This window comes from Coptis chinensis, chromosome 5, assembly GCF_015680905.1.
Source record: "Coptis chinensis isolate HL-2020 chromosome 5, ASM1568090v1, whole genome shotgun sequence".
NCBI lineage: Eukaryota > Viridiplantae > Streptophyta > Magnoliopsida > Ranunculales > Ranunculaceae > Coptis > Coptis chinensis.
In genome coordinates, this window is record NC_141460.1 from 10,667,912 (window position 1) to 10,685,203 (window position 17,292).

At 36.5% G+C, this 17,292-nt stretch overlaps 1 protein-coding gene across 1 annotated transcript; it reads left to right on the plus strand.

The window, feature by feature from the left end:
* Positions 1 to 14,914: 14,914 nt before the first annotated feature.
* On the plus strand, positions 14,915 to 15,568 carry LOC147496639 (uncharacterized). Its single transcript, XM_086562622.1, has one exon. The coding sequence runs from the start codon at positions 14,915 to 14,917 to the stop codon at positions 15,566 to 15,568; it is 654 nt and encodes a 217-aa protein (XP_086418748.1).
* Positions 15,569 to 17,292: the final 1,724 nt, after the last annotated feature.

Below are 17,292 nucleotides of genomic sequence, written 5' to 3' on the forward strand. Positions count from 1 at the left end.
CTACTCGGTTTTCGAAAGGGAAAAAGCGAAATTTTTAGAGGCGGAACAAATACCTAAATTTTTTAGTCTTGGTTTGATATCTTTTAGAGACAAAAAAATCGGATTGATCTTTGGTTTGTTTTGTTCCGGGGTTATAGTTTTCATCGATCCGGTACTCTTTTTCTCCCTTCCTTCTTTTTGAATCAAGTTGTTTTTTAAAGAGATTTCTTAACTACGAATTTTTATTTATTTTTGCTAGATTTTGATTCGGGTTCTTTGAGAGATTCCTTCACGCCTCCCTTCCTTGCTCAATCTTCCAATTAAAAGGTACTCTTATCCTTTTCATTTATCACCAAAATGGCAGATTTGTTCACTACTAAAAAAGGGTTTTTTATCTTGGTTTAAATTTCGCTTCATCTCTGTTTTTCTCCCTCACGAACCAAAAATCCCCCGCACGAAATAGAAACCCCCTCCATCTCTCTTCAATCGTGAACTGAAAATGAAAAAACTCCCCTTTCCTCTTTAGCCACCATTATTTCTCGTTGAGGCTACACTGCTATAGTCATCGTATCTGTTCCCAAGTAAGCTTTCCTTCACCTTTTTTGTGTTAGTAACTTGTTTCTAGGTTAAGAACTATACAATGGAAAAGTTTCAATTTTTGTGTACATTGAATTTTGTATTTAGCTTGGAAAATGATTGTATTGATCTTCTAAGAAATCCCCTTTTTCTTGCATTAATCTCTTTAAAATAGTCATAAATTCACTGCTTAAAAGTTTTTTTTATGTGTGATTGCAAATGATAAATCATAACCGCCATTTGTTTGCTGAAATTCCTTACAGAAGTGCTTATTATGTATTTGTTTACTTTTGAACAAATTACACTTGATATTTGTTTAAAAAACTTTTCCACATTGTCTTTCCTTATCACTTTTTTGGCTATGTAAATTTCTTGTCACGACTAAAAAGAAAAGAAAGTTATGGGTCTCTAAGATCCCACAATCTGCTTCATTATCTAGTTTCTTTGGACCCTGTATTCTTTGTCTATCTTGTTTGTTCTTGTGTGGGTGGGTAATTGACTAAACTGGTTCTTTGAGGTGGTTCGGTCCTAAAATGGGATTAGTTTTGATGATTATTGAACTAGAAAATCTCTTTTAATTGAATGCTTTGCAAAGTAAACTCGACTCGTTTGCTTGGCCCCATGAATTGGTCAAGAATTTGTTGTTGTTGGGTTCAACTTTGTAGCTGACCCTTCCCCTTGTCAAGAATTGGTTTGATTTGCTTTGTTCTTGACAAGTCGGTGGTATAAGAATTAATCTAACCACTCTTTCAAACCTTTTGTTGGATAGACCTTTCATTCCCATGTGTTCGATTTGAATGGAGAATGGACCAAAGACGCGGTCTTACTCAGCTGCACTTAGTAACAAGAGTCTTGTACATAATAAGAACTTGAATGTTATCAAGCAAAACTCTAGCAAAAGATGAGTATTGTAATTAATTAACACCGTTACACCGAGCCTTAATATAAATATGATCATTCTCTCAAGTACACATAACACATAACATTAGCTACTTCCTAAACATGAGTGTTCTTTGCTATGCAGTCTTCTCATACTTCTATTCTTATCAACGATCATTAGGAGCGAAATCCATTGAAGAAGCTTTATTGTGGCTGCGTTTTTGTTGGTTGTGCCACGCTTTCAATTTTTCTGCCTAGATGCATTAACTTTTAAAAAAATTATTTATTTAGGCCACAAAAAAGTTTTCTTGGGTTTTGGTTTTACATAGGCTTGTACTTATTAAACTTATTAAATCTTCAACTCCCTGGATCACTCCATTGGAGATGCTTTACTATGTGTTGCCTTATTCTAAGTTTTCAAGTTTTATGCCTAGACTTCGTGCACTTTCAAAAGTACATAAATATCAGCTAACCAAAATTTATGTCCTTGATTGTAGTGCCTATCATTGTAATACCACTTCCAACTTGATAGGGAAATAATCCTTTTGTTAATAGTTTTAGTTACGGTAACCAAACTGATAGGGGTTTGTTCAACTTCAAACCGAGGAGGGGTAGCAATAGCTTTAGCAAAGGAGTTCTTGCAATTGAATGTGAATCCTTTAGTTCAATGCGGTCGTGGTGGCAGTGACCAGATTGCACGTGTTCATGAGAAGTGAGAAGTCCTCTATTGACTTTTCTAATGCTTGTGTTTTAATTTGTAAGAAGAACCTAACTCGTTGGATTTTAGAAATATTTGCAAATCAGTGTACTTGAGAAAACCTTATGTCGTTAAGTATTCTAGAACCTCAATGAAATTAAATTAGTATTTTCTATTGCATAGCGTACTTTCTTGTTTATTAACATCCTGATTTTAAATTTCACTTCATTTCTAGTTAGTTTATTGCCTTTGTTATTTTACTTTCATTTTTATTTTTATTTGATTTTTTATAATGCCATTGTTACTTCCAATACATCAACTATATGGATGGTTTTGACAATTGAATTACCGTGTAAACACTACAAATAATTTTACGCTCTTTTATCACTTCATCTATCAATCCTTGCTTGTTGGAAGCCAATTGGAACATAGTAATTATTTGTTGGATGATCCTTATTGCATGGTGACCTTTTAGTTAGCCTTTGTACAAGTCAGTTGAGGTTTATTTTCCAAGATGAAAATCTACTTATCTTGTTTTGGGCTTTGTGATACTCACATGTCCATTTTGAATAGTATTTGGCACAACTAGTCTTGCTACATGTGGTTGGTATGATTCTGTTTGCATCCGGGAAGTACTCCACAGGTATGAATTTGAATGTGTCTAAGTGTTGCAAGGGCATGCACATTTGTAAAGATGGTTCAATGGCATCCATTTGTGGATGTTTTGTTTCGTAGGTAATCGTAACACATTTTAGGTATAATGTAATCGGTAATGGTCCGGCTTCCTTTTATTGTCTTAAGGTTATTGATCCCGATGTCAAGTAACTTTTTATAGGGTCTAATGCATTCTTTGTTTCTTAATCTAAATTTGTGAGGGGCTCCAACTTGTTTGACTAGTTGGACTTCTTTTGTAATTGATGAAAGACGTGTTGGCGGTGCCTTACATGAAATGGCCGGGTTAAAATCCTTTTTGTTGTAAGGCCAAAATAGAGAACTTGTTTTCATATACGCTTCAAGCTTTTGGACAAGACAAGTATGGCTGAAAATAGCTTTCCCTGTTCTAGCATTCAAATACTTGCACATTATTCTTCATATAGGTTTGTATTTTGCTTTTTTTATTATTATTCTGAACTCATGCCTCATACGTGTCTAATTCGATTTTGTTGCCTCCTCGTCACTGCGGATAAATTCACTTGTTCTTTACAAACTTTAGTGGCTATAGTATACCTATAACTCCTATAAGGTTTCCCACTTATGTAAAATGTTAGCATAGGAATGTAATACTTTTCACTTACTGAATAAGTCTTTTGGTCATGGATTACTTCAAAACCAGATCTTTGCCTTTACATGACCTCTCTCTCATCGGTGGGTGTGGCCCGGGGAGGATTCTCCTTCTTACTTTACTTTTGGCAGAAATTTGATGCATGAGCTTTGACTCATAATTGTTGTACTTAAAATTTTCCTCCTTTCATCACCCAAGGATCAACCACCTAGCCAATATTGTAGTCTTGCACCCGATTCCCTTTGGTTTGCATCAGTTACATTGACTTGAAATTTATGATCACCGTAAATTTTCTAAAATAGTCTTGCACCCCTTTGAATGCAACAATCAATTCAAAGTTTGTATTATTTGAAGGACAAGAGTAAGGCTTCGATTTGGCTTTTAGCTTATTGATATTAATTCTTATTGTCACTTGAAAGTCGATAGTTTGGATTAGTTATATATGTTTGTCTTTAATCTTTCTCCTTCATTGGGATTTGTTATACACTTGGGCTGATGCAAACATGAACCTAACTAGAACCGGGCCTATGGTATTGGTTGTCTTTATGTTATAACTAATTTCCCCCTAAGGAACTAATTTACAAAGTCAAGTGTTGATACAAAGTTTCCTGGTTAGTATGTAACCTTGGTATGCTAGGTTTATAAAGTCAAGAAAGATGATGTGGGGACATGACTCCATGCAGTTTTACTTCCCCTGTACTTGTCCCCTAACCCAGAAAGGGAGGGAATGGGGTAATAAATAACTGTAAAAATCTTGGGGGGAAAAATAATCATAAGTTGTCACTAGGTTTAGCCCTTGATGTATTGATGCATTACCTTGGCAGTCTCGGCCTTTTTAGTCTTATAAGCATTTTCTCTGTTGTTGTGTTCTGCGTGTTTATTGCGCAATCGCGCTTCATATATTTTACTTGCTATATTCTACGTAAAGCATTTTTGAATAATATCTATTAGTTCTTAAATTAAGGCAAACTTGCTTATTGGCATTATCTGAGTTGTAGTAGACTTGAAACCTAGAATCACCTAATATGTTCTGTAATACTTGATTGATGCCAGATTTATTATCTGTTGGTATAATGTGATCTAATTTGTGTAGTGATAATTGAGAATCTAAAATTATAGACGCATTGAAGCAACTGTTTGTTTTTGATAATGCATTATGAAATGTACTATCTGAATGAAGTATATTCTTTTGTTTTTGTTTTTTGGTTTTGATTCATTGCTCTAGGTTTTGAAGTTCAACCTTACAAATGCATGCTTATGTTTTTTTACCTCGGCTTACAATGGCAGATCCGCGAAATGTAGGGAGGGTGGATTGCAGACACACTTGCTAGTAACAGAGTACCTGTCACCAGAGTTTGCAAGGTATCATTATTCAATCTACTCTTTAATATTTAATCATTGAAGATAAATCATAATAGGAGAGGATAATAATGACATCTCAGCTATGATAAACTTGGTCACCTGTCCACTGGTACATAAAAGAAATGTTGTCCAAGGTGTGAAAGGGTGTCATTAGCATATAAAGTGAAAGGGTGTCATTAGCATATAGAGACAACACAGTAATCTAAAACTATTTATATGGAGAAAATTATTTTCAACTTGAGATGAGAGTTTCTCTAAGGCCAATGGTAACAGTTGATCTCATCAGAGTTTTCGATGACTCGACTTCCTTTTTCAATTTCATCTTTAGTCCACCTCTTGCTCTTTTGAAACACTCACGAGGCTCCCACCTGGTGTGGGGTGTGGTAAGGCAATGTTACTTATTAAACAAACTAACATATTCTTCTTCACATTGTTTCTTAGGTTATAAGTTAGTAACGTTCGATGGAGGAAAGAGTTAGTAAACACAAACTTGCATTGGTAGCTCGCTTAAGTTTGTTTGTTATGGATTGGTTTCGTAGGTTGATTACTATTTTGGTTAAGTAAATTGGATTATTATTAGATTATGAAACTTGATGTTAAATCAAGTGTTTGAGTTATTTATTATTTTCTTTGTGAATAAATTATGTATTATGAACAAATTCTTGGTATGATTTATGTTGGTAATAAAAATATGATTCTAGTTTTTTGTAAAAGTATATTAAAAGTATGGACTCTTTAGCAACCGTGTTTTATCTTTCATATATTAATGATGTTTCTTATGTTTCAGATAAAAAAATATTAGCAATGAAAAGACTTTCACCGACAAGGATGAAAGTTCGAATGGATTTTGTTATGTTTATTCAAGAATGTATTATGAACTATTCTCAAGATGAAAATGAACCATGAGGTTGAAGGCATATATGTGGGTTATCGAATTTGACAAGATTAGATTATTTTTTTTATTTGGATTTGGATTAGACTGATTATATTTATATGAATTAGATTGGAAATGTGTTATTTATTTCATTACGTTTTACGATTAAGTACAAATATATATTGGTTATCCAATGGGATTGGAATGTTTCAATGAAATTAGCAATATATATGAGTGTTATTTGAAATTTAATGGATCATATCCAGATATGTAGTTTATTCAGGTGTGTAGTTTATTGCAGGTCTCCAAGGGTTTTTATATATATTCACTTTTTTTTTATAATATATATATCACTGTTTTATCTAAACCGTCATGACTAATGGTACTTTTTATGACAGTTAAAAATGATGAATACATAACAGTTTATTTAAAACCTTCACAAATTATATGATTTGTTGTGACGGTTTTTGAGCAGTTGTTACTGTTTTTTATGATTTTATGATCGTTAAAAAGGATGAATGCATAACTGTTTATTTAAAACCGTCACAAATTATATGATTTGTTGTGACGGTTTTTGAGCAGTTGTTACCGTTTTTTATGGTAGAGAGAGGCTAGTATGGAACAAATATTTGTGACGGTTTGGGAAAAAAATAAATGACTCTCACTCCGTTACGGTTTTGGAAAGAAAAAAAAATAGTGACAAAAGACTTTTTGTGACTGTTTTTAACAGTGATATGAAGCCTTTTTTCTTGTAGTGGTATTAATGCTAAAATGAAATATATTGTATGAAGATTTATTATATATGTAATAAATGTTGAGGGCCTTATGAGCGCCGGGCTTAAGGGAGGGCTTGAGTTTCAAAGTCAAGATCCTTACCCTCCCCTAAAAGATTTGAGGGCTGGGCTGGGTCGGCCCATAAATGTGTGAGGCCCTCATTGTTAGGATTTGTTCGGCCCATGGGCCTGGGCGGGGCGGGCAGGCTGAGGGCTTGAGGGCCGTTTTGACACCCCTATTCTATAGTGTGTGTGCATATTTTAGCAAATATATATGTAACACGTGACAGCATCTTCTTAAGGCTCGGATATGGTCTTGGTGTGGGTAGAAAGTACCATAACACACTTCAAGTCTAAATTCTCTCACTTCCTAGGTTCGGAAGTGAGACAAGAAGAGGAGGTTCGTGGGCTTTGGAACTAGTTGGAGTAGTAGGTTAGTATAACCAACGATCCTAACTCCTAATCCGGAACTCAACTACTAGGTTCGAAGCAGGTTCGTGGGCTTTGGAACTAGTTGGAGTAGTAGGTTCGTATAACCAACTCCTAACTATGAACTCCAAATTTGGAACTCAACTACTAGGTTCAGAGCAGGTTCGTGGGCTTTGGAACTAGTTGGAGTAGTAGGTTCGTATAACCAACTCCTAACTATGAACTCCAAATCCATAACTCAACTACTAGGTTCGGAGCAAGTTAATGGGCTTTGGAACTAGTTGGAGTAGTAGGTTCGTATAACCAACTCCTAACTATGAACTCCAAATCAGGAACTCAACTACTAGGTTCAGAGCAGGTTCGTGGGCTTTGGAACTAGTTAGAGTAGTATGTTCGTATAACCAACTCCTAACTATGAACTCCAAATCCGGAACTCAACTACTAGGTTCGGAACAGGTTCATGGGCTTTGGAACTAGTTGGAGTAGTAGGTTCATATAACCAACTCCTAACTATGAACTACAAATCCATAACTCAACTACTAGACTCGAAGCTCTAACTACTACTCCGAACCTAAACATGTTTTTCTGTTGTTTAAGTCAATAAAGGAGACCTATTTGACTTGGGAAACATGGGGCTTCTAGAAGAGTCAAGATGAGACTTAACAAGAGACGGTTTCCTAGTTAAACACTAATTGGGAAACCTTATCTATTCTTATAAATAGAATAGTTAAACTACGCTTTGGGTTTGATTCCTATACACAGAATACGTAGGCATCCATTAAAGAACGTAGTTCAACTCATCATCTTCTACATCTCTTCTTCTTCTTGATCCAATACTTCTCATTGTTCTTTGATCATCAACAAAATATTTGTGTTTCTAGATTAGGAAAAATCATCACACATAATCCGTCACCGTGGGGAACACCATACAGAATTGATTTGATTTCTTGGTTGAATTTTTTTCGGTTCTAGGTTCTCCTACCCACCAATTTTTCTTGGGTTTGTTGTTCTTTAAAAAAAAATAATTCTTATCTTCACTTTGATTCAAAATCATAGTTACTACAAGAGCCAATGTGAATCAAAGTAACGAGGGGAATAACGAGATCAATAACCCACATGTTACTTCTCAAAGACAATCTGAACGTAGAGGAGATCATCGTTTTGGATAGGGTCGTGAAGAAGATGAGCCTAACAATGATACTCCCCAATCTTCCATAACAACCAAGCCATTATGGATGCTGTGATGGCCGAACGTGGTCGACAAGAGGCTCATTTGCATTTTTTACAAGACTACTACCGCATGCAGGAGGGTCGTTCACCCCCAAGAGTGTTGCGTACTGATGGAAACTCGAGTGGGCAGTTCCGGCCACCAAGTCTCGACCATGGTGAGGGTTACGTCCCTACACCTTATATCCCTTACTTCTTTGGGTATCATAGCGACTAACCAGATTCGGATTATAATCCGGAATTAGATTCAACCTGACACTCGAGTTCACACGGAACTGACTTCTCTTGGTATTCAAGTTCTCGAGGTATGAGGGATGGACGTCCGAATGTGTTTGCCTAGAATCCACAACTATCAATGTCACCCTTGGTACGAAGAAGACTTTCAGTTCCAAGGGAACCTTCATTGCCTCAGAATCCCCCAGTTCCCCTATCCGGTTTTGCAAACTCCTCCACTCGATCTTGGGAATCAGAACCACGTTATCATCGAGATGAGGACTATGAGAGTCCAGGTCCGAGGTACAACAATGAGAGAACTCCAATTCATGAACCGACTACTCTTGCACAGCTCAAGGCGCAAAGGAGATCCAATCTTTCATGTGTTTGGTTATCATCAAGCAATGGTGGATCTTTTTAAAGAAGATCATTATTTGTGCCGATATTTTGCTTCAAGTTTGACGGACTTGGCACTCATCCGGTACCACGGCGGGCAGCATTCACAAGTTTAAGGAGCTATAAATCAATTTCATTGCAAAATTCAGTTTGCAACCGAATTCTACATTAAGACCGATGCAATCGCTTGACATGAAGATTCGAAAGACGAAATGCGTGATCGTGGATTTCACCAAAATATTCAATGAGGTTCAATTGCATGTTGACAACGTCGATGAGACCCTCGCCATAGTGGCCTTTAGGAAGGGTTTAGATCTCGCTTTTGGTCTATACACGTCCTTGAAGAAAAAGAAGCCTGCGAACATGACAGAGTTGCAGGCTAGTATTGACAAGTATGAGGAGTTAGAAGAGGACCAATTGAATAGGGAATCTTCTCACAAAAGAGTGATAACCAGTGTCACCTCTGCTCCTACCGGTAAGAGCTCTAGTAATCATTATAATTACAAGAAGTCTGAGGAACCATAGTCGGACCAAAAGTCATTCGATAAGAATTCTTATAATGATAAGTCCAAGAGACAAAAAACTGGTGTCACGTTCGGAAGTAGTACATTACTCCCACCGGATAGGGATTTTACCACTTTAACTCATTCTTATGAGGACGTCTTTGAACTTAACCAGGAACAAGATGTTGATGGAAGATCCAACAGCGATGAATCTCGATGCAAACATGTACAATTTCCAAGTAATGTTACACTACTTTTAGCTTCTAAGAGACAAAATTTTCACAGATTTGGATCTACTTCTACTATACTGGGGGCATGATCTATTCCAATTAATTTTCAATAAAAGTTATATTTCTCTTTTCAAAGCATTGTTTCTTTTATAATTTTCTGATGGGATACTTTTTGGATGTTGGGTGAGAGATCCCATATGTTGGCTAAAGTTGTATCAGAACCTTTAGAAAGCTTTCTCGGATGATGAGTGAAAGATCTCATGTGTTGTTCCCCGTGTGATAGGGAAAGTTGAACTTAGCTTGGATTTTATCCTCCTAAGAGCAGTTCTAATGCCTTATGTTTATAAGTGTCAATTTATGCATTAGATACCAAATCATTTAATGACTTTGCAGGAAATAATAAAGGGCACACCCTACGTTCCTACAAAGCTTTTTTTCTTAACAAAACTAAGGTATTTATAGGAATTGACACAGGGGCAAACCCTATTTTCCTACAAAACCTTGTTTTTCTAAGACACTTTTGTCATTTTTCCTCGATGGTCGAATGTGCGACAATCTGAGAGAAAATAGGGGCATATGTGTATACATATTTATGCAAATAGGAAGTAGACACGTGACAAAACTATTTATGCAAATATGGAGTAGACACGTGACAACACTTCCGTAGCAATTGGATAGCGTGTAAGTATGGGTAAGAAGTACCAAAACATACTTTGAGCTCACTTCCAGGAACTCTACGTTCAAAACTTGTCCAAGTTCGAAACACCACTTCCTAGCTAGTCTAGAACTCCACGTTCAAAACTTGTCGAAGTACGGAACTCCACATTCAGAACTTTTCCAAGTTCGTAACTCCACTTCCTAGCTAGTCAGGAACTCCACGTTCGAAACTTGTCCAAGTTCGAAACACCAATTCCTAGCTAGTTTGGAACTCCACGTTCGAAACTTGTCAAAGTTCGGAACTCCACATTCGGAACTTGTCCAAGTTCGTAACTCCACTTCCTAGCTAGTCAGGAACTCCACATTCGAAACTTGTCGAAGTACGGAACTCTTTTCCAAGTTTGTAACTCCACTTCCTAGCTAGTCAGGAACTCCACGTTCAAAATTTATCCACGTTCGAAAATTGTCGAAGTTCGGAACTCCACGTTCGAAACTTGTCGAAGTTCGGAACTCCACTTCCTAGCTAGTCAAGAACTCCACGTTCAGAACTTGTCGAAGTTCGGAACTTCACTTCCTTACTAGTCTGGAACTCTATATTTGGAACTTGTCCAAGTTCTAAACTCCACTTCCTAGCTATTTCAGAACTTGACTAAGTTCGGAATTCCACTTCTTAGCTAGTCATGAACTCCACTTCTTCTATGGGAAGTCCAAGTTCGATACTACCTTGTCACGTAACAAACCCGAAACTGTTTTGTGGACTGAAAAATCCAGAACTACATTGTCAATTACTGAAGAATTTAGAACTGCATTGTAACTTGACATATCCGGAATTGCCTTGACAATTGATCGAAGAAGTCAAAACTGATTGGTGAGACATCGAAATTGGAAGTGTGCAGTCAATTAGTAAAGCCGGAACTGGTAGACCTTGTGACTGGCCATAAAGTGACGACTCGGTTGCCAACGTCGGACATGAGTGTTCAAATTCGAAAGATGGTGAAATGACCATTAATGGCTGAGCTTGAAGTTTTTCTTCTACGATGAACTTTTAGGGTGCAAAAATCTAGCTTGTACAAGATTAAAATTCAAGTTTTGATTCAAAAATCAGCATGAGCAAACCCATGGTTTATGGTCATAAAGATTTGGGTGATAGTAAGGCATCATGTGGTAATGGCTGCTTCACGCCTTCACTTCCAAAGAATTGAAACAAGCTTTACGGTATGCTATAGAACAGCAACTAAAACCAAGAAAAAGTTTTATTTTTTGTGGGCTTGAATTCCTCACATAGCCAGTTCCAGATGGGCTGAGTGTGGGCTTGAATTCCTATCTCTTGAGGAAATACATTCAATTCCGAATGAATGGCTAGCGGACCTAACAAAGATGCCGAAGGGTATCAGGGAAGTATCAAGTATATCAATTTCTTTCATTTTTTGTACTCTAATATTGTCAGTCATGGGCTTATGGCTTTAAAGCTTGGTCCGGATATTCTTAGGTCCGGGTTGTATATTAAGAAATGTTCGGACCGCACAAAGTTTAGTTCCGGGTTATATAATAAACATGTCCGGACCTCAAAAAATTTAGTTCCGGGTCATATATTAGGAACTTGACACTACTCTTGATCTATTTATCCAAAGTTCGGGTCATGATGACTTGAAAAAGTCTTGATATGTCCACATCCAGGTTATATATTATAAGCTAGACAAGTTCGGGTTATATTATTATAAGTCATGACATGTCCGGGTCATGGCCAGCGTATGTCCAGCCTTCACCACATCCAGTTCCTTGATCTGAGATAACGGAAAATTTTGTGTATAAATTTCAAGGAGCAGATTGAGACATACTGCTCGCTGCTTTTTTATTTTTTTTATAAATATAGTTACGCGATGTGATGAACGCCTACCTTTTTAACCCTTTTTACTTAAGGGTTTGAATTACAACCCATGAAGAAAAAAGGGGGGCATTTGTGTGTGCATATTTTAGCAAATATATATATAACACGTGACAGCATCTTCTTAAGGCTCGGATATGGTCTTGGTGTGGGTAGAAAGTATCATAACACACTTCAAATATAAATCCTCTCACTTTCTAGGTTCGGAAGTGAGACAAGAAGAGGAGGTTCGTGGGCTTTGGAACTAGTTGGAGTAGTAGGTTAGTATAACCAACTCCTAACTCCTAATCCGAACTCAACTACTAGGTTTGAAGCAGGTTCGTGGGTTTTGGAACTAGTTGGAGTAGTAGGTTCGTATAACTAACTTCTAACTATGAACTCCAAATCCATAACTCAACTACTAGGTTCGGAGCAGGTTCGTGGGCTTTGGAACTAGTTGGAGTAGTAGGTTCGTATAGCCAACTCCTAACTATGAACTCCAAATCCATAACTCAACTACTAGGTTCGGAGCAAGTTCGTGGGCTTTGGAACTAGTTGGAGTAGTAGGTTCGTATAACCAACTCCTAACTATGAACTCCAAATCAGGAACTCAACTACTAGGTTCAGAGCAGGTTCGTGGGCTTTGGAACTAGTTAGAGTAGTAGGTTCGTATAACCAACTCCTAACTATGAACTCCAAATCCGGAACTCAACTACTATGTTCGGAACAGGTTCATGGGCTTTGGAACTAGTTGGAGTAGTATGTTCATATAACCAACTCCTAACTATGAACTACAAATCCATAACTCAACTACTAGACTCGAAGCTCTAACTACTACTCCGAACCTAAACATGTTTTTCTGTTGTTTAAGTCAATAAAGGAGACCTATTTGACTTGGGAAACATGGGGCTTCTAGAAGAGTTAATATGAGACTTAACAAGAGACGGTCTCTTAGTTAAACACTAATTGGGAAACATTATCTATTCTTATAAATAGAATAGTTAAACTACGCTTTGGGTTTGATTCCTATACACAGGATACGTAGGCAGCCATTAAAGAACGTGGTTTAACTCATCATCTTCTAAATCTCTTCTTCTTATTGATTCAATACTTCTAGTTGTTCTTTGATCATCAACAAAATATTTGTGTTTCTTGATTAGGAAAAATCATCACACATATAGTGTGACTCATACATAATACATAATTACATGCGTCTTGAGATTTCAAAATTGTAACTGATATTTGAAATGACAATGTATTGCTTAAGAAACTCTGCGGGTGGAAACTGATGGCGAAGATGAATATGATTGTAATAACTTAACTAAATACATAAATAATATTATTTTGTTAGTACTGGAAATGCAACTTTTGCCCAAGCTCCCAAATATCTTGAGCCGCTTTACTTGTACCTAACTCAGGTGCCACTTTAGTCGGTGAAATCCCAACTCAGTTTGCATCTGTATTTTATAGGAAGGGAGGGGTTCTAGGGACATATCTTATCTTAACACGTAAACAAACTCAAAATCGTTAGGACATTTATAAGTTTTGGATTAGGCTAATTTTTTGTAGATATGATTTTCTAACTATTCTAAACATTGTCACAAATAATAATAAAAAATAAAAAATTTATAAACTTGACAAATATAGTATAAAAAATGATGAAAATGAACGGTCTACAATTAGCCAAATTTTGTAAATTGTTAACTACATTTGGCAAGTTTAGAATTTTTTGATTATTTGTGGCAATGTTTAGAATAGTTAGGAGATCATATCTATAAAAAATTAGTCTAATCCAAAACTTATAAATGCCCTAACGATTTTGAGTTTGTTTACGTGTTAAGATAAAATATGTCCCTAGATATGATCTCCTAACACCCGTAAGGGGAGGGGTTCTAGGGACATATTTTATCTTAACACGTAAACAAACTTAAAATCGTTAGGGCATTTATAAGTTTTGGATTAGGCTAATTTTTTGTAGATATGATCTCCTAACTATTCTAAACATTGTCACAAATAATCAAAAAAATCAAAAATTTATAAACTTGACAAATATAGTATAAAAGTGGTGAAAATGAACGTTCTACAATTAGCGCCCTAACGATTTTGAGTTTGTTTAGGCGTTAAGATAAAATATGTCCCTAGAACCCCTCCCTTTTCTTACTTACTAAAATATGATATGATCTTGTGATGACATTGTCACTGTAATTCCGATTACTCAACCAGTTTACTGTTTGTCCAATACACATTTTATAAAAAAAACTAATTTAGACAACCCACCTTTTATCAAAATAAGTTTACTAGGTATCACTCCGGTGAAAATAGTTTGAGGGGTTAGAAGTCTTAGAACCACAATGCTGCCGTCCAAGCAACTTTCCTTCACTGGATATTGTTCGCGCTGAGGCTGCATATTGGTATGCGGATAGGTTCCATCAACATTTTCAATCAGAATGCGCCTGCTTCATGGTACTGCTCTTAGAGTCTCACTCATCAGGGTCATCAGATCAGACTAAAATCAAACTAAACAAACAAGAGGAACGCCTAAGAGAAAAGTTTAGAAAACACATAATTAGGCAATGGTGGCCATGATTTAAATTTAAATAAGTTGATAGACAGAATGGCGTGAAAACCAACAATATCAAATCAACAATGTGTGGATGAATCCAACAGCGAAAATAAATGACTAAAACTTCATACGCATATGGCAATCAAGGGGTTAGATTATCGCTTTCAGACAATTATTTATTAATCTACGAATCATATACTTAGACAAATATTTGTATTTATGTAGAAAGATAGATGAAAGATAAAAATTCTAAGACAAAATAAAATTTTGTATTTTTGTAGAAAGATGGACGAAAGATAAAGTTCGATATCATGGAGAACTAATTATGAGAATTAGGAGAGTTCAAAACAAGTAAACAAAAATTGTCATATTGTTTTAGACATGCAACCATGCATATAACTATATAAGCAATGAGTCGGTCCCAACAAGTGAGTCCCTTTCTGAAACAGTTGTGGACGGTGGCAGTTAGTGGTGGCATGGTTGCTATTTGGAAAGTCAGAAATAGGGCGCACTTTGAAGGAAGAACTCCCACACTTCAGTATTGTTTCAATCAGATTCGAAAAGAGATTCATATTGCGGCTACTCTCTCGACAGCTCACACCCATAACTCTTTACAAGAACTGGAGATTACTCGAACTTGGGGATTGAGCATGAGACCTACAACAGCCCCGAGGGTCCAGCAGGGCATTTGGCTGCCGCCGGCTTATGGTCAGATCAAAATTAATACCGATGGTGCTGCTAAAGGTAATCCAGGTCAGGCGGGGTATGGGTCAGCCTTTAAGGATCAGGATGGGAATTTTCTGCTAATTCGTGGAAAAGGGCTGGACGAAGCTACAAGTTTTTGGGCAGAGAGCATTGGTATCTTGGAAAGTGTGGAAATCGCTATTGAGAAAGGATGGCTGAATGTGTGGGTGGAATCAGATGTGGCTACTGCGGTTTCTGCTTACACTTCCAATTCAATGCCGTGGCAGATGAAGTACAGATGGCAGAATTGCATGAAGAGACACATTTCTTTTACCTCTCTCACATATGGAGGGAAGGGAATACCGTGGCGGATGCCATAGCCAAAAAAGCCTCAAACCTAGAGAAAGATCAGTTAATTGTTTGTAATGAGAAACCCCCATGTCATAAATGGGAGGTGCCTTACCAAACCTTTACGCGATTTGCTTGAACCAAGTAGATTAGGGGGAGTGATGTCCTGTTAATGTACTTGTATAATCCTTTTCTTTAATAGAATTCTTAACTTACTTAGCAAAAAAAAAAAAAAAAAAAAAAAAAAAAAAAAAAAACTATATAAGTCATAATAACTAAGGTATAAAAAAAAATGCCTTTCCTATAAGGGAGGGGTTCTAGAGAGGTATTTTATCTTAACGCGTAAACAAACTCAAAATCGTTAGGGCATTTATAAGTTGGGAGGGATTCGAGGGACATATCTTATCTTAACACGTAAACAAACTCAAAATCGTTAGGACATTTATAAGTTTTGGATTAGGCTAATTTTTTGTAGATATGATTTTCTAACTATTCTAAACATTGTCACAAATAATCAAAATAATCAAAAATTTATAAATTTGCCTAATATAGTTAATGTTAGAATTAAACCAATTTGGAGAGAACACTACACTAACCCAACACTAACTTAATATGTATTGAATCATTGAGAGAATGAGATAGAGAGAATTCTTATTCATTGAGGTAAATCTGAATGGGAGGAGGTTACCTTTATATACAACTAGGTAACCTCCTTTCTAAGATAAAGGATTAATAGAATAAACAGTAAGATAGAGGATGATCAGGATAAACACCAAGATAGAAGATTATCAGGATAAATACTAAGATAGAGGATTATCAGGATAACACATATCAATGGTGGGCATCCATATAAGCCCACATATTTCATAACACTCCCCCTTGGATGTCCACCATTTTTGTGGAAATTATGGTGGATGCATCTTTTGTAGCATTCTTCTGGATGCTCTATAACTATCCAATGACAGTTGTCTCATTAAAACCTTGCTAAAGAAAACCTAGTGGAAAAAAACCAAAGCGAAGGAAAAAAGAGTACAACATATATTACTCAGAATCATTGTGACTTGCTTAATACTGCCTCATTAAAACCTTTACTAGGAAAACCCAGTGGGATAAAACCTAGATAAGGGAAAAGAGTACAGTGCATATGTCCTGGGACACATTCTTCAGGATGCTCCCCCTGTTCTATTACTCCCTCTGATAAAGACAAGTCTTTATATGGCTTGGTGGTGAACTCTGCGTATGCCGATCCTATATATAAGCTTCTGAAATGTATGCTTCGGTAGTGATTTAGTGAAGAGATCAGCAAGGTTGTCGCTGGAACGAACTTGCTCGACCTTAATCTGCTTCTTCTTATGAAGTTGATGAGTGTAAAAGAATTTTGGCGCAATGTGTTTTGTTCTGTCTCCTTTTATAAATCTTTCTTGAATCTGGGCTATACAAGCTGCATTATCCTTATAAATAATGCTGGGAACACCTGTTATAGAAGGTAATTGACAAGAACTATGAATATGCCCAATTAATAACCTTAGCCATACACATTCACGACTATCTTCATGAAGAGCTAAAATTTCAGAGTGGCCGAGGAAGTTGCCACTAAAGTTTGTTTAGTGCAATGCCAACAAATGGCAGCATTACCACTAAGAAATACATACCTGTTTGGGAGTGACCCTTCTAAGGGTCAGATAGATAACCAAAGACTGCATAGCCAACTTGCTGGGTCTTCCTCTATGATGACGTGGGAATATGAGAGTTGTGG

What these genes read in the sequence shown, in the direction of transcription:
- LOC147496639 (XM_086562622.1), top strand. Translation starts at nt 14,915, where the DNA reads ATGAGTCGGTCCCAACAAGTGAGTCCCTTTCTGAAACAGTTGTGGACG.